This window comes from Telmatherina bonti (genome assembly GCF_933228915.1).
Source record: "Telmatherina bonti genome assembly, chromosome: 12".
NCBI lineage: Eukaryota > Metazoa > Chordata > Actinopteri > Atheriniformes > Telmatherinidae > Telmatherina > Telmatherina bonti.
Window position 1 is genome coordinate 35,150,142 of NC_136610.1, and position 22,813 is coordinate 35,172,954.

General features: G+C 41.0%; 3 protein-coding genes across 3 annotated transcripts; 2 read left to right on the forward strand and 1 right to left on the reverse strand.

Annotated features, from left to right (window-relative positions):
• The first annotated feature begins 264 nt into the window (after positions 1–264).
• On the forward strand, positions 265–2,858 carry LOC306763495 (CDGSH iron-sulfur domain-containing protein 1). The gene is made up of 3 exons (XM_079250316.1): positions 265–427; positions 1,531–1,733; positions 2,123–2,858. The coding sequence occupies exons 1-3, from the start codon at positions 349–351 to the stop codon at positions 2,210–2,212; spliced, it is 372 nt and encodes a 123-aa protein (XP_079106442.1). The 5' UTR covers positions 265–348; the 3' UTR covers positions 2,213–2,858.
• Positions 2,859–4,573: 1,715 nt separating this feature from the next.
• On the forward strand, positions 4,574–7,078 carry cxxc5b (CXXC finger protein 5b). Its single transcript, XM_079250278.1, has 2 exons — positions 4,574–4,705; positions 5,510–7,078. The coding sequence occupies exon 2, from the start codon at positions 5,697–5,699 to the stop codon at positions 6,582–6,584; it is 888 nt and encodes a 295-aa protein (XP_079106404.1). The 5' UTR covers positions 4,574–4,705; positions 5,510–5,696; the 3' UTR covers positions 6,585–7,078.
• A 10,077-nt stretch (positions 7,079–17,155) lies between these two features.
• On the reverse strand, positions 17,156–22,238 carry LOC306763411 (uncharacterized protein; the record flags this gene model as incomplete). Its single annotated transcript, XM_079250203.1, has 5 exons — positions 17,156–17,316; positions 17,539–17,767; positions 17,866–17,977; positions 18,528–18,645; positions 22,064–22,238. 5 exons carry the CDS (start codon positions 22,236–22,238, stop codon positions 17,156–17,158), a joined length of 795 nt encoding a protein of 264 aa, XP_079106329.1.
• Positions 22,239–22,813: the final 575 nt, after the last annotated feature.

Genomic DNA, 22,813 nt, shown 5'->3' on the forward strand with positions numbered 1-22,813 from the left:
TTCTCTTCATTGCAGCTACCAAAGTAGGAATTTGTTAAATATTGTTTTCGATTCAGGACTTAAATGGAAAATTTAAAAAAAAAAAAAAAAAAAAAGCAAATCTAAATCTTGAGATCACCATTAGTTTGTTTTTCCGGCGGCGGAAAACGAAGCCGGAAGTACTTTGCGATGTCACTCTTAACTAGAAAGAGTCTTCCGTCTCGAGCCTTAGATCTTTAATCCTATTGGTCGCTGCGCAGTGACGCAGCCGCCTGAGACGTCTGTCGCCGCGTACAGACTTCAGTTAAGCTACACAGTTGACCTTGCTGCTGTACGTTGACCGCGATCAGCGCACCGTCCCAAGAAAACATGTCTAGTTTAAGTTTACCTGACATGCCCGTATCTTCCATTTCTGCACTGCCAAGCTCGGGTTTCAGGTTAACCAAAGGTAAAGTATTAATTCCAGCTAATATTATTGATAGCATGGCGCATGCCGAACATGTCCTCCCTTAAAAACAAACCTAGAAAATGCATTATGGTTGTTTGTGTGGGGGAACTAAATACATTGCAATTTCATTCTCTAAAATTGCTATATGGTTTACCAAATGTTTAATATAGGCTGTTTTGTTATTTGCATGTGCAAGCTAGCCAACTAGATCCCCACCTGAAGGCGTTTTACAGCTTTACTCCGCGTGGATCCAGAAGTTGCAGCTTCCACAGAAATATTTACGTGTTTTTGTGCTTTTAGCCACTTTCTGAGCCAAACTGACAGCAAAGCCTCTGTTTCTCCTGTTTTGTTTTTTTTGTTTTTTTTTTTTATATCATGTGACTGTCAGTGCATAATCCTCATTTTAAACGGGTGATTGAGAAACCAGTGAATATTCCTCTTTTAAGTTTCCACAGTATGCAACGTGAAAGCTGCCTGTAAAATAAGCTGAAATTGACTAAAGTAATAATACATAAAAATGTTATGAAAATCATGACATTAATTTCTAATTCTGGTTCAATAGAAATAATTTTTTAAAAGCAAGCAAATAAGATAATTTCTTACATATTACATCAGTCATAAAGTAATATTTAGTTGAACAATCCTTTAATGTTTCCGCTCCAGTCAGGTGTTTTCTGTTCCTCTCAGTCAGACTTCTGCACCTGTTGACAGGTATTTTGTCCCACTGTTCAACAGAAAAGTCTGTAATTTGTCCAGGACACATTTGTTTGGGTTTTTTTTTCTTTCTTCAACTCAGTTAAATGAAAAAACAGTGTCTTATATTACTAAATTATATTTTTGCAAATTTTTACTTATTGTTCCTTTTTTAAGTCTCCAGTTATTTGAGTGATTGTTGTAAATTCAGCCTTTTCTTTAATAAAAGGGGATGAATCCATATGAGCACAACTGTAGATATATATAAGCAAAGCACGCCTTAAAGAGCACAAAATGTCAAAGTAAAGTTAAGAACATCCATTTAAATGCAGCCAATCATTCAACATTTGTTTTGGATTTCACAAAAACTAAACAAACTTTGCAGCATGTGTGTGGTTTTCTGTTTGCAGAGCATTTCCTGGTTGCTGTGCCGGTGGCGGTGGTCGCAGCAGCCGGAGGGTTTTTAGCCAGCCAATACCTCAGCAGCCGCAGCTGTAAGAAGGGTCAGGTCAACACGTCCATCAGCAAAGACAGTCCCAAGGTGGTCCACAGCTTCGACATGGAGGACATCGGCACCAAGGCCGTTTACTGCCGCTGCTGGAAGTCAAAGAAGGTGAGAAGAAACGCAGCAGATCATCATATTTCTCATCTCCAGCTCATGTATTTGGAAGTCTAACAAGAAGAACGTTTTAAAGTCTTGCTTCACTTTGAATCTGAATGTACAGAAGTGTTTAGAATTTATATATTAAATATAATTTAAATATAATCTTAAGTGTTCTTCAAGGTTTGAGACTCCTCAAACCTTATTAAATAAGGATATAGTGATTAACCTGCACAATATTACTGTGAAGTTTAGGGAGAAACCTTGTCATGATTCACCTTTCCTCTCCTGATCTAATAAGCCGCTTGAAGGAAACCACGCGGATAATGCCGTGCCTACAGAGTACAAAGTTCTGAAACCTGATAAGAGCGAATGTTTCACCCTTTATGTCCCGCCTGCAGTTCCCGTTCTGTGACGGCGCCCACGCCAAGCACAACGAGGAAACCGGGGACAACGTCGGACCGCTCATCATCAAAAAGAAGGATGCTTAATCCCAGCAGTCGGAGAATCCCGTCCTCCCTGAGCGCTCATCCATCCAGGCCGACTGATCCTCTCTCATCCTCCTCGCTGACTGACGGCAACGCAGCCAGAACAAACCGGATACTCCTCGCCGTTCCCGCAGCAACACATCCAACTTTAAAATCAAAGATTATTTCAGAGCAGACACGGAGGGGACTTTGACAATCGGTAGTCAGACGTGGTGGCTTTCAGATCAGCCTTAACTGGTGTTTGTTTAAACATTTGTTGGTTTGGTGACCTGATGTGTCACCTGACCCCCCCCCCCCCCCCCAGCTCATTGTTTGCCGTCGTTGATGTGGAGCAGATGTTGGAAAGCAGTTTTTAGCTTCTATCATCTCAGTATTTCCGTTGATTTCTGCAAAAGCCTTACATTAAAACCTGCAACCCATATGAATGTTACATGAAATGATTTCGTTTTTCGCTGCTTAAACCAGAAAATAAAACATTTGTCTTAAATGAAACGACATCCAGCTGCTGTTTGACGACTCCTGTCTCTCTGTACAGTATCAGAAGGTTAAACCTGTAATTGCAAAGAATATATTTTGCTTTCTTTTCTACTGGCTGTGGTGTGTTTAATTCATTGTTCTATATATTGTTAATAAAACTTGAGTGATCTGATCAGAAGCTTTCGCCGTTTTACTTTCCTGCTGTCGGCCTCGGTCTGCGGCCACAGCAGTGTTCCCGGATCACCAGTGGACGTGGATAATGAGTAAACAGCTCTGCAGTGGGGGCTGTTATCTGTGGATGTGAGAGAGAGACCTTGTCCAGCGGGGGGTCTGCTGTGCTGCAGTGTCCACCAGCACCAGAGGCCATTTTAAGACGCAGCAGTATCCCTGCTGACCACTAGAAGACGCTGTGTTTGCGCGGATGGTCCAGGCCAGACGGTGGAGTACCGTGGGCCCCTGCTCCCATAGTGACACGCACACACACACGCAGAGACACGCACGAGGTGTCTGGCTGCGTGCCAGATGCAACGAGGACTCTCAGAAGAGGTGGAGTGGACTCCACCGTCCCTGCGTGAGGAGTCACCTTTCATTTATTTACTTTATTCTCTAAACGGAAAATAGAAATGAATCCTGCACGCGCCTTAAATGCAACACATTGCGGAGCTGGAAACTACTTTAAGAGGGTTTGTTTAGTAGTTATGTGGAAAAATTAACACGTTTTCAGCATTTTATTCCGAAATAATTCTTTGGCTCATAATGAAAACATCAAACTAAAGGGAGGTCAGGGTTCCTCATCCTGACATCAGGCCGCGCCTTGCAGCTTCCAATGCACAGAAATAGCTGTTTTTCTTTCTGTTTTTCTCATTTAAAACGTCATAAAGCTTTTTTTTTTTTTTTTTTTTTTTTTACACATACTAGAAAGTAAGACTTTTTAGGATGTCTTCCACCTATTAGCTGCTGTCAGATACAGTTAACAAACATACTCTGTTTAACATAAATTAAAAAAAAGACACTAACTGTTGGAATATATCTTTAAATGCAGGCTTATAGATTCTTATTGCATTATTATAACTGATAAATAACAATTTAGTAATAAAAACAACACACCTGACTCCTTATGAAATGACACACAGAAATATAATGGGATAATAATCACGTGATGTTTATTTCTAAGAAGGTAATTATTGGAATATGTCTTTAAATGCAGGTTTATATATTTTCATTGCATTGTTATAAATGATAAATAACCATTTAGTAATACAAACAACACACCTGCCCCCTTATGGAATGACACACAGACATCTAGGAGGATAATAATCACGTGATATTTATTTCCAAGAAGGTAATTATTGGAATATGTCTAAAAATGCAGGTTTATATATTTTCATTGCATTGTTATAAATGATAAATAACCATTTAGTAATACAAACAACACACCTGCCCCCTTATGGAATGACACACAGACATCTAGGAGGATAATAATCACGTGATATTTATTTCCAAGAAGGTAATTATTGGAATATGTCTAAAAATGCAGGTTTATATATTTTCATTGCATTGTTATAAATGATAAATAACCATTTAGTAATACAAACAACACACCTGCCCCCTTATGGAATGACACACAGACATCTAGGAGGATAATAATCACGTGATATTTATTTCCAAGAAGGTAATTATTGGGAAAGTAGTCCCACCTGATGACAGATGGAGGAGAGCTGAACTGATGGATGTTGTTGGGGATTATTCTGCTGCTTGTGTCAGAGACATGTCTGTGGACAGTGAAGTGCTCGTGAGGACATCACGGGGTCGCTCTGTCCACGCAGCCTCGGCTGCAGAGTCCACTTCGCATTTTGAGCGACGCCCCCAAATTCCGTGCAGAGTGTTTGCAGACCCTCCGGGACGGAGAGGTGGAGGAGGAATCGGCAGCTCCGCCGTCCATATACGCCACAATCACCACGCCATTTCTTCATGACTTCATCATATATCTGACAGGAGAGTTCACGCCGCGTTTGGAAGGTAAGTGGAGGCGTTTGTTGCGCCCTTCCTGCTGCTTTTCTCCGTCCTGTTTCGTGGCGTTTGGCTGCGCGCAGCTCCGTGTCGCAGCGGCCGCTCGGACGGTGGTCAGCGCGCCGCGGCGTCGGGCGACCACCGTCCTCTTAGCTAACCTCAATCACACCCAAATAATCGATCCCCTTCCACGATCTGCCTGTCAAAAGCTTCATTCACTTCAACTGGAATCACGTACACGTCCCGTGTTTCATCAGGGGATCCGTTTTTTCCACAAACGTGGACACGGAACACAGCCTGGTCTTTTTTTATCCACATCAACCGCATCGTTGCGCACCTCGCTCTTCCGTCGTCGATACCAGACAAAAGACAGCCTGTTTTTCCTTTTTTTTTTACGGTCCCTTCTTCAGTCTTTCTCTGGTCACTTTAAGCTTTTGGCTGGCACACTTAACAGCAGTCGTCAAAATGTATTTGAAAAGCGCGCTCCACATTTGACCTGCGCATATGCGCATATCTTTGCATATTGTTGTCGCTCTGTTATTGATTGCATTGATATACCGTGAAATTCTTAAAGGGATACTGCCTCCTGTATGCGGAAATCCTTCCTGAGACATGCTCTGTCAGAAACACGAGTGTGTTCCCCTCATTCCAGCCTGTTTCTCTGCTTAACCTCTGTATGGAGATGTTATTAAAACCCAGACTCTCCAGCTGAACAGATATCCTCCTGTCTTCCATGTTTACTCTCTTTCTGGATTTGTCTCTCCAGCGTTTCTATTCTTAACCTTCCTGTCTTCATCCCCTATTCATCCGTAGCTCTCCAGGACTCCGAGGCTGCAGCAGAGAATGGGAATAGGGACACAGGCCAAGGCTTGCCGTTTTGGCTGAAGTAACAGCAGGACAGTTGTCAGCCCCTCATCGGCTTCAGTCTCCTGTTCCGTCTCTCCTTCTCCCACGCACACAAACACACAAGGACAGATACTCCCCATACCCAGCCACTGCTATGTCCACTGCGGTCGACATCGCCGGCCCTTCCTCCCCGGATCAGGCCCACAGCAGTGGTAAAATCCCCAATGAGCCACTGAGACCAAGCCTTAAGCGCTCCAACCACCCCTACAGCCTCTCCCATTACATCTCCACCCCGTCTCCTGCTGTGGATGTGAAGAGCCTGATCCAGCCCTCCCCAGCCCAGCAGCGTTCTGCCCAGCCGGGCCACACTAAGCCTCGCCGGGCCCCCTCCTGGCCCGACATGTGGGAGTCGCCCAGCGGGCTCCACCTGGCCCACGCCGCAGAGCTGCTGATGCGCGCCGGGCTGCTGGCTCTCACCCCCGCCACCACAGAGCAAGCCAGCCTGGGAGCAGCGAGTGGCCAGACGGCTAAAAGGGAGGCTGCAGAGGTGAAGGGGGGAAAGGGGGATGGCGAGGGAGGTGGATCTGGGCCTGAGGAGGAGGAAGAGGACTCCACCGGATGCAGCACTGACTTCCAGCCCTTCCTTGGCGCTTGGTTCCCCTTCAGCCCAGCTCTGTTCCCCCTGGCAGGCTTTCAGATGGGGGGAGGTCACTGGAGGAGCGCCGCTATGGGGGCCGAGGGCATAGAGGGGCTGGTGGCGGAAGGCTACTCCCCCGGATCTCTAGGCGGAGGCAGCGGCGGGAGAAGAAAGCGAAAGAGGTGCGGGGAGTGCGTACCCTGCCGACGTCAGACGAACTGCGAACAGTGCAGCAGCTGCCGCAATCGCAAGAGGGGACACCAGATCTGTAAATACAGGAAGTGTGAGGAGCTGAAGAGGAAGCCTGGGGGGCCCGGCTTTGAGAGCAGAGTGTCTGGGTTCGATCTAAGGGGGTCCGACTTTACTTTGGGTCTGGAGAGAAGCAACGGAGCCTTGGATGGATAGTGACGCCTGCTCTGTCAGGGGATGGATGATTGTTTGGGAGCTGTAGTGTAACAAACACACGGGACACCATGTTAACACGCTCGAACTGTGGTACAAAGATCTCCAGATCTCATGTTTAAGCTCCGTTTAAGAATGTCCACACTTGTTTCCATCCTTTCTTTTGACAATCAGTGAAAATGGAGGGGAGAAAAAGAAGGATACCAATGTGTGTCAATATTTAGATGACAACAAAAATGCTGTAATATAGACTGTAAATACCTGGAAAACCTTATGTCTTTTTTTACATTGCTTTCCAGTTTGGATGTATCGTGCTTCAAACATAACGAGGAGCCAAATGTTTTTGTTTCTGATGGGGAGTTTTTGCTTCTGTTGTTCTGACGTCACTGCATCAGTAAGAAAATGAATGAGTTCAGCCTCGGCTAAATTATTTCATGTGCAACTTGTACTGTATAGCTCTGTTTGCCCTTTTGAAATAAAAAGAAATTCGCCGTGTGCATTTGTCTACGAGGTTTATGCTACGCCTGCGTACCTGCGTTTCTTTTTTAATTGGGCGTACGTGTTGTTTGCAACCATGTTTCTGCTTGCTGTTGCACATGTGTGTGTGAGGTTGTGTGGATTATGAGTCACCTAATGGTGTGGCTGAGAGCCTTATCGCAACCCCACAGATGCATACACACAAACACACCTACACGCTGCTCTGGCAAGTCCAGTGCACCTAAACCTGACATGCACACATAATCACACACATATATAGATATATATATATATATATATATATATATATATATATATATATATATATATATATATATATATATATGTGTGTGTGTGTGTATTTATGTATATATGTTCGCATTTAGTCACAGATTTTTAAACCAGAATACACAGCCAGCTGGACTGTGGCTACAGGGTGGGTTTTTGCTTGTTGCCGTAACGATGGCTGATGTGATAAGACCTTCTTCCTCGGCGCCACACTCCAGGGGACCGCAGGGAAGACGTAACCATGGCAACGGCCGGCCCGAGGTGTCACGCTATAATTGGGCCACGGCTGCACTTCCTGTGAGCCTTCAGTCAGAGGGGATCGCAGAGGGACTGTGCGTGTGTGTGTATGTGTATGTGTGTGTGTGTGTGTGTGTGTGCGTGCATCTGTGGCAGTGGGGGAGTGTGTGTGTGTGTGTCTTAGTGTGTATTTGTCAGGCAGAGCGAGAGAGAGAGAAAGCGCTGCACGCCAGCCAACGCAGGACACTGCCAACTCATGGAGAAAAGCAGCGAGCTCCAACATCATGCTATTACAACGCTCCCACTGAATGAGAAACACACAGTTTCTTAGTTTGAGTCCACAGTCTAGTGTTTCTTCATCTCTCAGACAAAAGGGGAATTTCAAATTCTTGGATCTGCAGCCCCCTCATTCTCTCTTCAGTGCCTTTTCTAGTGATTTGGAGCTTAATCCCCCCCCCCCCCCTACACTCCCACCCCTCCTGGTCCTGTTACGCATACACACAGACACGCAAACACACCAAAGACCCACACACCGGAAATCTGTGTCACCCGCTGCCCAGCAGGTCCAGTGACTCCCTGAACGCCTGCAGTCTGGCTCCACTGGCCTGCAAGATGGCAGGAGAGAAAGGGAGGAGGGGGCTGAAACGGAGGTTGGGGGGGTTGAAAGAGAGTTGGGGGAGGTGGAGGAGGAGAGGGTGGAAAGTGGATCCAGGGAGAGGTTGAGGAGGGAGAGGGGGGGTGTATGGTGAAGGGCAGAGAGAAAGGGGGGTGAGAGAGCTGGTGAAACTGGGAGAGATGAAAAGCAGGCCACAGGGGGAGAGAAAAGAGAAAGAGAGGGACACGCAGGGAGGAGTACGGGGAGATGGACAGCAGGGGATGAAGATAACGTGGGCCAAACAAAGACAGGAAGGAGAGAAGGGCTGCGAGACCCAACGAGCAGAAGCAACCAAAGCTCGGCTGAAATGCAGCCAGACTGAGGAGCAGCGATTCGCAGGTTAATGATGGATGCATTGTCCAGAGGGCCAGTGTGCGTTGTCACAATCCCCTGTGGAGCTTACATATGTTAGCACCAGCAGCCCTGCCCACTCTGGAGAAAAACTCCTCTCACGCATACATACATACATGCATCCATGCGCTGCAGTGGAACAACCTGCCAGCCCAAGGCAACCTGCGCTGCTGCTGCTGGGCGGACCCTCACTCCTGAGCCAGACCTTTGAAATGTTGGCCACTGCGTTTGCTCGGAGACACTGTGTCTCATTGTGAATTTTTCTCCTCCTCCACTGGCCGTATACCCACTGTTAGGAAATGTGTAGCAGCTTTACAGAAACCGAATCTGTCTGAGAGACAGAATCTGAGATCATTTCTCATCACGGCTCTGTTGTCCATTTGTGTTCACTCCTTAAAGACGCGCAACTCTCACACAGAAACACAATGGCTTCTTACATAGCTGAAAAGCTCTCGCTCATCTGCCCTCAGGTTATATTTTGGTGACATGGGGGTGAAAGGAGACTGTTGACCTTTGACCCTTAAAGCTGTTAAAGGTTGATTCAGAGAAGACCAAATTCTACAAACAGCATCTTCTGCCTCTGATATGGTCTTGTTTATTTCAGTAAAAACTATGAATAACTGCTAAAACTCCACCTTAATTAGAATAATGACTGCATTGAAATAATAAAAGCTAATCAAAACATATCCATAAAACTAGAAATAGTCCCAAAGACATTTTCACATTTTGATCCTCTGTGGTAATGTGTACTCCAAAATCTGTTAATCTTCAGCGCTTCTGAGGTTTTTAAAGCACTTTGCTTCCAGGAAGTTGAACCGCAGTGAAGTCATCATCATTTCATCATGGCTCGTTCAGACACCACCTCACCTCACGATGTTGAATTGATTTTTTTCCTGCCGCAACTGAATGACAGCTCACTTGTCCCATACAGTTAGCATAATTCCTCCTTCATTGAAACAGCACCTTTGTAGAGACTTGTGAGTTTAAATCATTAAAATTAAAACTCAATTAACCATGGCTTTTAACTAAAGGCAAATAGCAACATGCTAACAATTTATTAAGTTTTCATTTTTATTGTTTGTGGAAGTTCTTTTAGGTGTGTCTCAGGTCATTTTCCAATGCTTGGTATGTTAGCATGCTAGTATTCTTTGATTAGCAACATATATTATAAATTCTATCTTAGACCTGCCAGTTAAATGTGATTACAAAGCTCCACTAGCCTTACCATGAGCTAAAGCCAATTAGCAAAATACTTTCTTGTTAAACTACTACTGTTTGTCAAGCTAATGTTTCTTTAATCACAGGTCACTTTCCCCAGATTATGTTAGCATGCTAATAGAGGCTAATCAGCAAAACGTAAGAATTTCTAGCTAAGGCCTGTCAGTTAAATGTGATTAAGCTCTTTTAGCTCTATCTTAGAGCTAAACGCCAACTGCAAAATGACAATATATATTTTAGTTATGCCAAAGTTTTTTTTATTCTCGTGTCACATTTTCAAGCTAGAAATGCTAGCATGCTAATAGTTGTCAATAAGCAACATATGCAATAAATTTGAACTGAGACCTGTCAGTTAAACACTATTCTGAAGCTGTTTTAGTCATAGAATATAAGGGGTGTCCAAAGTGGGTCCTTGAGGGCCATTCTCCTGCAGGTTTTTGATGTTTCCCTGTTCCAACACACCTGGCTAACTTTAAATGAACCCAGGAACCTATGAGGTTCTTTACCAGACTGATTAATTTGAGTCAGGTGTGTTGGAACAGGGATGTATGGAAAACATGTTGTATTGTGGCCCTTGAAGACTGTAGCTGGAAACCCCTGAATCAGAGTTTAGGCTAATAGCAATATGCTATAAAATTTGATTCAACTAGTCTTTGTCATGAAAAAATTCTATTAGGTCCAATGTAGTAGCTGGATATGTTAGCATGCCAATAGTTGCATATGATTGCAAAAAAAAAAAAAAAAAATCCAGCTGAGAGGGAAATGTGTGCCTTAGCTCTATAAAAGTAATGATCAAGTTATATATACAAACTGATGAGAGAAAATAATCAACAGAAAACAGATAACTACCTGAAACAGTCTGACACTGCCATTAGCAATGCTCTTTGTAACATGTTCATTCAGTCATTCAAATGCTAACATTTCATTTAGCTAATATTTCTCTTGCCAAAGTTCCTTTAGTGATGTCTCAGGTTCAGTTTCACTTGTTATATTATCATTGTAATGGCTTCTAATTAGCAAGATATGGAAAAAAATTCCAATTGATAGGCAAATATCTACTGTAGCTATGTAAGAAATAATGAAGAAATCAAATATATGACCTAATGTTGATGATTTAATAACTAGCTGAATCTACAGTTTGATACTGATTTTTGTTTTAGCCATGCTTCATGTAATATGTTTACATATTTATATGTATATAGATATACTTCGTTTGACTGGTGACCTGTCCAGGGTGTACCCCACCCCTCGCCCTAGGACTGGTGGGATAGTCTCTGGCTCCTCCCTTGGCTGAGGAGGGGTTTGGTCAGTGGCCTTTCTGTGTGGAGTCTCCATGTTCTCCCGTGTATGCGTGGGTTCTCTCCGGGTACTCCGGCTTCCTCCCACCATCCAAACGACATGCATGTTAGGTTAATTGGTTACTCTAAATTGCCCATAGGAATGAGTGTGAGCGTGAGTGGTTGTTCGTCTCTCTGTGTGGCCCTGCGATGGACTGGCGAGCTGTCCAGGGTGTACCCTGCCTGTCGCCCAAAGCCAGCTGGGATAGGCTCCAGCTTCCCCGCGACCCTGAATTGGATTAAGTGGTTCAGAAAATGAATGAATGAATGAACAAATATACATAAATACACATATATATATATATATATATATATATATATATATATATATATATATATATATATATATATATATATATATATATATATATATATTTTTTTTTTTTTTTTTTTTTTTTACGGTAAGATCAATTATCAATTAGCTCATATTAAAAAATGGCTAAAATGTAGCTGGTACAGCTCTTTTTGCCAAGTACCATATAAATCAAGAAGACATCACACACTGGACTAAGTTTAATGCTCAACTCTGTGTCCTTAAAATCTATCAAACCATTTTTAGTGTTCCAGTTACCTGAAGATGTTATCTGTTAGGTTATCTTTGCAGACACACTGGCTCCTACCTGTGGCAGAAGCTTCATAGGCCCACTGAAGCCTGATTTGCAGCTGATCGCTTACTGGGACAATTCTGAAGTGGCAAGGACAGAGAGTCGCTTATGTTACTTTGCATCAACTGCAAATTATCCAAGTACCTGCGGCCATTTAGCCCATTTTAGATGATTGGGAGCTAACTATAAGTCCTATGTTAGCACAGCCAGGTTCTGCTCTACTGCGTCCTTCAGGCTGTTACTCATTAACATCCCACATCAACTTCCACAACTAGGAGATCCACCTTCTTAAAAAGCAAAGCTCAGCTGACAAAACTCTGTGTTTTACCATCTGGATTCATCTAATTTTAAAAGATATGTAAGAAAAATATTTAGATTTTGTGGTTCAAGAAGGAAATGTTCATTTTCAAGAAAAATCTTTGGAGACAGGCTTTTATTTTAATGGCTTACCTAGTAAAAGAAGCATGTTTTACTGCTCCAAAGGCGTTCAGATAATATTTAAAGTTTACAGACACAAAGTCAACAGAGCTTTGTGTCCCTGTTTCACCTTTCAGGCGGCACAGAAAGTAATCAGGAGCACCAGTAGGCTCTTAACACCTCCACTAGACAGATTACATTACAAGAAGTCAATGACATGCACTTTCTTACAGAACAAGGAAGAAGAGGCTCCTACAATGCTTCACTGGGAAACCCAACACTATCCTACTATATATAGTGGGGCTTTTCACACTGTGTGCATGACTGCTCATGTTAAAGTCACATGATTCAAGATATATGGGTGGACAGACACACACACGCACACACATACAGGCCGAGGGTGTGGAGGAGGTGAGGGAATGTGGAGCAGTTTATTGAGTTGACTGTGACGTTTTGCTTCCCGTGACCCGACTTTCATTTGCTCCGTCTCCCCAAGCGTCTCGCTCTCAGTCAGTCTAAACCACATGCTAATCAGCTTTCTGTGCTTCCGTTTGATCTCTGATGGGCTGTTTTCTGATGCGTCCCCCTGAATAAATAATCACTGTGTAAGTGACCATTATCTATAGCTGCTTTGTGTCATCTCTATCGACCCCACGTATCCTTACATGAACACTACGAACAGACACCACTTTGTTAAAAAGGCAGAAAAGCAACACAAACTCAAAGTTTTTGTTGTTATTGGTCCTGTCTTTAAACACAAAAACAAACTTTATAAATCCATTGCAAATACAAATAAGGATCAAACGAAAATCTTCACTGTCAACATCAGCAGTTTTTCAGGGAAGTATTAGTGACTGAGTAGGAACATGTGACCAGTTATGCAGAAACTGAAGCTCAAATGTTCCAAAACTAGAAAAAGAAATGCTGCTGCTGATTATAGACTTATGTTTTTCTGCAGCTTCTCGCAGATGATATGATGCAGTGCAACAGATTCTTGACCGGGACAGAAATAAAAGAAAAAACATTAAGTTTAAGTGCTGATGCACAGCTGTTTGACAGTTTCAGAGCGTTTCAAATCCAAATCAGCCGTTCAGCAAGTGTGCACCTTGGTGATATACTGAGTTGTCTTTCTACATGACGCATACAACTGACCCTTTGCTAAGTCCCGCCCTAGAACCGCCACTGACCAATCATACAATAGCAATGGTAACTAAGAGAGAAGGGTGTGGCAAGTTTTCTCTTCCTGCACAAAATCCCAAAGCGATGCCTGTTTGGCACTTGGCTTTGGGTGATGGTTCCATCTTCCCAAAACCTAAAACTCAGCTGGCTATATGCTGAATATGAATTAAATGGTGTGGAAAGACCTCACTTGCAGCTGAAAACATCAAAGATGACAAAAAACTACTGTTTGTTCCAAGGTAAGATGCTAACACCAACTAGCACACATAGCTTCAAGATTAGTAGGATATAAACTGAAAATTACTAGTGCTTCAGTAAGTTAGGGCTAAACAAATATATCAGAATAACACAAGTAACTTTGGTTGCCAAACATCTAGCAACGGGATACCATGATACTTTTGGCAAAGAAGGTGCTAAGTCTGTCACTTCTTACAGGCTACACAACACAAATTTAAAACAAAAATAATAAAAAACCCAACTCCATCCATGTTTTATTTTTGCAAAAAGTGGCTTTAACTAACCCCATTTACCTTTTACTAAATAGCAAAATAAAGACAGACGTATACTGCAAAGTTCTGCAGCTCATCAGGCACTTACTGCCATTGTTCTGAATAATTAATGAACTTCAGTTAATCCGTTTGTATGCTTCACTTTGTAAAGACTGGGCTGAAAAGTAAAAGAAAAGGCTAAAGGGTTGTGTGGTGGTTAGAACACACTTCAGGCGGTTGCTGAATGCAGGCTTATTAAAGTTGAGGAAGAATTTATAATATGACATACAAGCACATTTGTTTGGTTTCTATGTTCCAGCATGAATATCCAAATTTATTTTTTTGTGTCATGCTAATGTTGGAGTTGCTTTACTAATTTTTATCATGTGATAACAGGTATATGTCAGAAACGTCTGGGGGGAAAAAACATTTAGGAGATGAAGTCTTTTTCAATTTGCAGCATTCTTTTTAGTTCATGAGAACCAAGACACTTGGTAGACTAAGTATCCAGAGCCGTGCTAGCTTTCTGTTCATGCTATTGAAGCTTTTTGCTAGCTTTAGAATGCTAGTATGCTCAGGTTCACATTTATTTTACTACATTTGCCATATTTGCTTGAAATGCCTGTGATGAACTGGCGACCTGTCCAAAGTGTACCCTCCCTCTTGCCTAATAATAGCTAGGATAGACTCCACTTTCTCACGACCACTTAACTGAACTAAGCGGTTTAGAAAATGAATGAGCATGCTAACATTTGTTATAGCGCTAGCTTTAGCATGCTAACATGCTCACACTGACAGTGCTAACCTTTTGATATTAGCAGGTATACATTTATTTTACCAAATTTTATATTATTTCTTGAACTTTGTGCTAGATCAAAGTTTTGAATCTGAGAAATACAAATGCCTGAAGCACTGTACAAAGCGGTGAAGACGAGTGGTTCTACAAAATCCTAGTGTTGAGTTCTATCGCTGACCTGCTGGATCAAATGACTATACCTCAGTTCTAACTTTGAATCTTAATGATATTTTTTATAGCTAAATGTCAGATTATAAGATGAACAATATTGTAATTGTTTATGTTTCAATGTGGCTGAGTATCCAAATATATTAATAGCTATATTTACATGGACAAATGTTTGTTCTGTTCGATTGAAATCAATCTGGTCTGAGATAGAGGTGTGTTGAAAAGATTGATTCAGCAATTCTGAATCATATTAATTCCTAACGATCACTCCGTAAGTCTAAAGATCGATTTTTTTTTTTTAAAGTAAATTTTTTACCCCTGTGAAATTGAACCTTTTTGCGGTATCATTGAATTCATTCATTCGCGCTTCATGTGAAGACTTTAATAGAGTGACTGAACATTGCGTCAGGTACTAGCATCGTTAGCCAAGCCCCGGTTTTGAAAACGCCTGAATCGTTTAAGGCTGGAAACATTTCAGACTCGGAAAAGAGAAAGTGAAAGACGAACTCGACAAAAGCATAGCGATTTTACAAGACATGACTAATAGAGGAGAAATTTTGCAGAAATACGACAAACCTGAGGAACCACATGTTGATACATAACCAAGATCTCATGTCTAAGCCGTCCACTGGGACGCAACAGATGAAACTCAAGAAAACTTTACAACTACCAGCCAGTTCTACATGTTCTCTGGGCTTCATTTGAAGGGATATGCGCCCATATTTTGTTGTTGAAATGAGGGCTTCAGGCGGCTAATGAAAGTAGCAGAGCCGCACAACGTTATGGTGTCTCGCAAACGTCTCTCTGAAAAAGTCCTTCCAAACCAGTCTATGTTCCAAACATGTACCAGTCGGTGAAAGAAAATGTGAAAATTAAACTTCAGTCATTCTGGGAAGGGAACTGCTCCTTACAGCCATCTTTAACTTCAAATACTTCATTAATTTGTTGTTGAATGTCAATATAATACTAGTTTTAATATGTTGCATATAACAACACAGTCATGTAAATAAAAAATAAATAAATAAATAAAACGATACCTACCTAAAACCATATTAGATCAGGACAAATCAGATCCAATTGTGATAATCAATTCTAAATTTTCAGAATCAGATCGATTCTTGAAATTTGAATCCATACCGTATCGTTGTCATGGGTGTTAGATAACGTGATGTGATCAGCTGTGTATTTACATGATGGAAAGACTTCATGTGATCAAAATGCTTCAAGAAGACAAAGATTTATTTTCAGTCTTTTGACCATTAATTTGTTGAAAAACTCAGCGCTTCCAACAAAAACTTCTGTTTTGCTGCCGTCATTTTCCAAGTTTTTCCAGGAAGCCAAGACCCCACCTTGCCGACCCCCACAAAGTTCAATCATACACAGAAAGAACACACACCACAGAAATGACTGGAATGAGTGTATTCATGGTTATTTTTTTCCAGCTGATTGTATGGTGAAAAACATTTAAACCAAACCCCTCAATCGAATTGAACATTCATTCCAAGTTCGATGAATCAGTTATTGTGTTTACATGTTGTATTAGTATGATTGGAAATTCAATCAGATCAAAAGTGCTCCATGTAAACGCAGGTAGTGTAACAGTTGCTGCTTCAAACGGCACAAAGGTTCAATCTGTCATTTCCTCCCATAGATCCGCAGCATTTGGGCAAAGTGTTATTGACTGAGACACCAAACCCTAAAGGCCTCCTGATGAGCAGGTCAGTGCTTGTCAATGAATGCTTACGAGCGGGTGTTCACGTGTGAATGTGAGGGATTGTATAAAGGTTTGAAACCCCCCCTCAGGATAGGGGTACAACATGCATCAGCTGATTTTAAAAAAGGTCTTTAAAACAGTGAACGGACAAGTTACACGAGCTATACTTAAAAAGATCTGAATCTGGATCTGAATATGCGTGTGATTTATCAGTTCTCTAATAAAAACAACTGCTTGCAGCGACATTGGTTATAAAACAGTGTTTTTCCGCTGAGGTCACCAGTCTGTGTCTGTCTTTGTGTCTCAGCTCCTCACTCAGTGTCTGCCTGTCCACTGCAGACACGTTCTGAACACATCCAGCTCGAATTTCAACGCAACATCAAAGCTGCTTAGTCGTATCGTTCAGGCTGTCTTCAGTTCCGCAGCTCTCAGTCTTTTCCCACGCCACCCGAAAAAGATTTGCCTGCCTGTAGGTAGTACCTTGAAATTATGTCCTAAAAAAAAAAACCCAGAAGCAAAGCTCTTTCTCTCTCAATAAATGCAGCTTTGACCGTTCCGGTTTAACTGAGGTGTTACATCTGCAGCAAGCGTCGCTTTTCAAGGGTCAAATGTTGTCTTGCAGCAGGGTGGATACGTGCAGAGTCCTAATGGATCAGAGGTGTGCTTGTTTTCCGTAGATGAGCAGGTTTGGCAGGTATGGGAGGTCTGATGTAGGTAGGTGATGTGCTGCGAGGATAGTCTGTGAATGCTTTCCTGAGCTCTGCCACGCGACCCCTGTTTTCTGACTGCTCCTGATGACACGTCTCTAAAAAAAAAAAAAAAAAAAAAAAAAAAAAAGGAAAGAAAAGGTCATACTGAGGTCCAAGAAGCCCTATTATTTTTATTTTGCGGTGAATGCTAACAGACATTCAGAGATGTAAGTTATTGGAAGTTCTGCTTTGCACCGATTTTACAGGGAAAAAGTATTTAATTTAATCACAAACGGGCAAAATCATCCTCTCTACCGCTTCCATCCCTGTTTTCTCACCTCTGTCCTGTGGGCTGAACCTCTCTGTATCTGACAGCTGGGCTTTGAGCGGCTGGTTGCCATGGCTACCAAGATGGGGCCTGTAGTGAAGATCCCATTCGCTAACGTTGTCCGAGCCGCTGCCTGATTCACTGTCGCTGTCCTCAGCGGGATCCTTCTGGTCGTCATCTGCACTACAACAGTCCGCGTCCTCCTCGGACGACTGGTCGCCTGGTGAAGCAGAGTCCTCCTGTAATGAAGGCACAACTTGATGGTCAGATTTTTAAAAAAAAAACCCACGCTGGTCGTTTTAAAGCCTCAAGCCCACAAACAGACGCAGAGACTTACGTTAACATCTGTGAGGGGCAGCGTGATGTCGTCTTTGAAGCTGAGCTGCTGGGCCTCTCTTCCTGGCAGCAAGTCCACCGTCTGGATGCCATTCATATTATCACTGCGGAGTCTGGAACACAAAGACATCCGTGTTTAGTCCCGCAGACAGAAACCCTAACCTTTCAATCAATTCTCCAGTCAGTCATTTGGTTAGTAATTTACTGAGGATGACTGAAACTGTTTTGTTCACTGTAATTATGTGTTAGTTAAGGAACATGTTAGGCTGGAGGAGTTACTAACTGGCAAAGCAGAAAGGACGTCTGTCCATTAATTAGAAATAATTATCTTATTTAATTGTGTAATGTTAAAAAAAAAAACCCCAAAACAACTAAATAACATCCGTAATTGTGTTAAAGATCTAAACGTGCAATTCTGTGTTTGATTAGACCTGTAAAAATGCACAAAACTAATTACTTTTTAGTATTTGATCATATGATCCATTTCCATTGTGATCAGCTTAATACTTTAAACAAATTCATAACAATAAAAATGGTAAACATAATTTAAAGGTAATAAATAAAATAGAATAATTTATTAAATTAATATCTTAGCAAAGAAATAAAATTAAAAGAATTATGTGACAACAGGCATTGAGAAGTTTTGTAATTTTTTTTATTTACCTGGTGTTCATTAAGCTCTGAAGGAGTTTTGAAGACCGGAATTCATCCAAGTCTCCGATTATGCTGACGCTCACGTTGCCGTCCCGACCGAGAAGCCAGCTCACATGTTTACTGGAAGCTGCAAACAAACAATAAAATTTAAAAAAGGAATCGATTGATCCAAATGTATTTTCAAAACCATGAAAACATCAAATGATCAACAAGGATCAGATCAAAACTCTCATCATATAAACTGTTGTTCTGCCAATCAGCCAGGAGGTGGTGCTGTCCAATAACTATAGAGTATGACGCCTGCTGGCCCCAACAGATTGCTTTTTCTGTATCCTATTTTCTTTGTGTAATCCCCATGTTGTTATATTTTTTTCTGCTATGAAATTCTCTGTATAAACAACATAACAAATAAGAAAGACAAGAGTATTGATAGTAAATAATAGCATCCTAATTCCTACAACATGCTGAACCACATTCTTTTCTATTTATTATGTAATATCCAACTCACACCCTGGAAAACGGGTTATTTAACTTATCTCATGATGTCAACCTTTCAAAAATAAACCACTCTCCAAAATAACTCGTGTGTTTTCCAAGACACTACCTGATGAAGACTAAACACCTGCCATGACGTCACAGAGAAAGGTCTGACTTGCATGCACCATCAGTTTTCCACCAATGAAAATCCAGTACAAATGCCCACGTCAACATAATATATATATATATATATATATATATATATATATATATATATATATATATCTATATGTATATATGTATATATATCTATATGTATATATGTATATATATCTATATGTATATATGTATATATATCTATATGTATATGTGTGTGTGTGTGTGTGTGTATGTATATGTATGTATGTGTATGTATGTATGTATGTATGTATGTATGTGTGTATATATATATATATATATATATATATATATATATATATATATATATATATATATATATATATATATATATATATATATATATATATAACGTCAGTGAACACATAGGAGTTGATGACTGAGATTCCTCAGAAGCCAGCAGACAAAAGAGGCTGTGTTTCTCTTCATACCTAGGAGGCAGACTTGCAAACCACATAATGTCTAAGTGCCTCAGTCTGATGTCAGCAGAGACCTTCCCTGACAGAAATGACTGTCAAGTTCAACATCACACCTTTACATTCGCAGCTACAGTCACCTCACTGACTTATAATTGTTCTAACAAGACATTGAGGCCTTCCCTTTTGCAGAGATGAGGTGTCTGTCTTTATTACTATTAGCGCCACAAATCTACCAGAAATACAACACATTATAGAAATCTTCACTGACAGATTACGCTTTAATTTAGCTTGTGTGTGACATTTAGAGGTCTGCAGTGAACAAAGAAGGAAAGACGTCTTACTGGAGTGTGTTGTGCAACAGCCCACACTCAGCTGCCTCTCAGGTGACATGGCAGAGATTGGGTAAACAAAGCTGGTAACTTAATATGAGGTTTAAAGCGTAGCAACGCCCCAAAACACAGGGTTTACTCAATATTATTCAGCTCTCAGCCCACAGACCAATTTAACTGGTGGAGATAGGTTTTCTGTTACTCACTCAAACATACACACACACTCCCATTATGCACCTGAACCAGTTAAGGTAATAGAGTGTACTGTATGTGAGTCAACACTTCCAACAGGAAAAGGTTGGGGACAATGAGTAAGATAACCAAGTAGAGCAAAGGGTTACATGTACTCGGGACAAAGACAAGAAAAAACACGTAAACATGAACACACTTAGCCATATTGGTAACCTGAGTTTTTTTCTGCACTGCCTGTGTTTGTTTAATTTCTTATGTGCTCTGAGGGTTTAAAAGATTTTCATATTAATTAGTTGTAAAAACACTTATATAGCCGTTTGGTGTCAATATATTTATATGTTTGGACCTTTTGAAAATATTAGCTACATGAAATATAGGTTTTAGTTAGCCAATGGCTAATTTTTATTTGCATTCATGTTGCTAGTGAAAAATATCAGTAATTAATTCATTACTATCATCGTGTTATCAGTAAATAGGTCTATGATACTAAAATTAATTGAGGTCTTCTCAACATTAATTAAAAATATCTACATGGCTAATGATATATTCAAAACTACTTTACTCTGCCTGCTAAGCTAAAACTACCAGCTTAGCTTTAGCATGATGAATGGAGGTTGAAAACAACTAACAGCCAAAAGTCATCTCTGTCAATAAGAACTTATAAGAAATAAGTCTTCAAATCTGCAACTTAATCTAAATTTAATGCAAAAGAAAAACAAGTTTTAAGTTATCATTTTGAAACCATTTGAAACAGTTTGAAACCATTCAACTGTGAAGTGAATTTTTCCAATACATTTACAGAATATTTAATTATTCATTGCACTTTCTAAATATATTATCACCCTATAGTTTTATTATATCTATTAGTTTAAAAACATATTTAAAGGACAACATATAAATTTGTTTTCTCCTCAGAGAAATAAAATCTATTTCCTGACTCAAACTACTTTTTCTGCCTGCTAAGCTTAAGCTAGCAATTGCTACTTTAGCATTAGCATGATCGATAGAGGTTCAGAAAGACTAATCTAACAGCCAAAAGTTATCTCTGTCAGGAGGAATTTATCAAGAAAGAAGTCATTTCCAACCTTTCAAACAAAAACTTTACAAAAACTAAATATAACAGATAAAAATGACTGATTAATACTAATAAAACTAGATGTACGTTAGCTGTTTGGAGCCATTAGCCATTCAACTCTGACATGTGACAGCTTAAAAAATAACATTTAAAGTGGACATTACTTTATTATGAAATGGAATCTAAAAATCAGTTATTTATCAGAACTTAAAGTTTTATTTATCTATAAAATCTATCAGTTATTTAAATAAAATAAACAATACGATATCAATTTCTGTTGTTCATTACAGTAATTAAATCTTTTTGCTCAACTCATCACTGACAACATGGACCATTAAAACTAAATATTGATTAATAAAGGGGGAAATTATTTACAAATAATGGTTTGCCAATGTAACAGGTGCATAAGTAGGACTTGTTTGGTACAATGCAATCAGAGTCTTTGGCTCTCTTTGTTCGTCTTGGTTTGCTATGACATTGCCACTCTCATATACAATATCTTCCTTTTGACGTCACAAAAAGGTCTCTATATAAATGTGTTGTTTAAACCTTCTTCTACTGACTGGTAACAATTATTGATCAGAAGAATACATTAAAAGTAGTCTAATAGTTGCATTAAATTCTAAATCTGTTGTATTTTTAGTCATTTGTTTTAAACAGCCGTGAAGTAAAGCCACGTGTTCCTTACAGAGCGACCATTCAACTTTCAATCATTACTGTTGATTTTAGAATAAAGGGCGGAAATTTCACGGAAAACCTGTAAAATGCTGCTACTCCAGTCATTCTTTGCCTGTTTGGCATCACTGGAAACCAAATTGGACTTTTCAGTGGAATGTCTCGTTTAACCAGTACAGTGAAATCAGTGTGGTGCTCTACCTTTCTTTGGCCTGGCATCTCTGTTGTCGCCTTCCCTCTCCTTCTCTTCTCGCTCTCTCCAGCGGCGTACCTGCTCCTCTCTCATCTTGAAGAAGAGGATCCTTTTCTGCTCCTCACTGAGGGCCTCCAGGACCTCCGGCTCCACCCACATGTCCTCGAGAATCTTAGCCAGCATCCTGCCTCTGTTCCCCGGGTGCCCGAGGCGGCCGTCAGCCCTCGTGTCTCTCAGTGAAGTAGGTCGTGTTTCAGCAGTGGGGAATGATGGCTTCTTTTCCTTCTCCTCTAAGAGTCAGGTTCCCTTTTCTCTGAAGGATGCAGGATCAGGTGCAGCCTTAACTGCTGGAAGAGGTCACCGTGTTGTCCTTTGTGAAGTGCTCTTTGTATCCAGCTCTCTGGAGGTAGAGGTTCAGCGTGTTGGGATCAGCTGGGCAGTGAAGGCTGCTGCAGAGGATTTTAGAGGGACAGAGAGATTAGATCTGTTGTATTGTTTTGTCTCGCTTCATTCCATTGTGTTCTGGCTGGCAGGACACATGAGGCCTGTAGCAAATAAGCCACAATGGCGAGTGTAATGTGTGTGCGCCGGGGGGCTGTGTGCAATGAGAATGCCACTGGATTTTCAAAGACAGAAAGGCAAACAGGGGCAGGTTCAGTAATGTCAACACACACACATACACACAGAGGGCGGGGTGCGAAAGACTGCATGCTATCTATGAGCAACAGACGTGCAACTTTAAGAGCTTGGTTGAATTT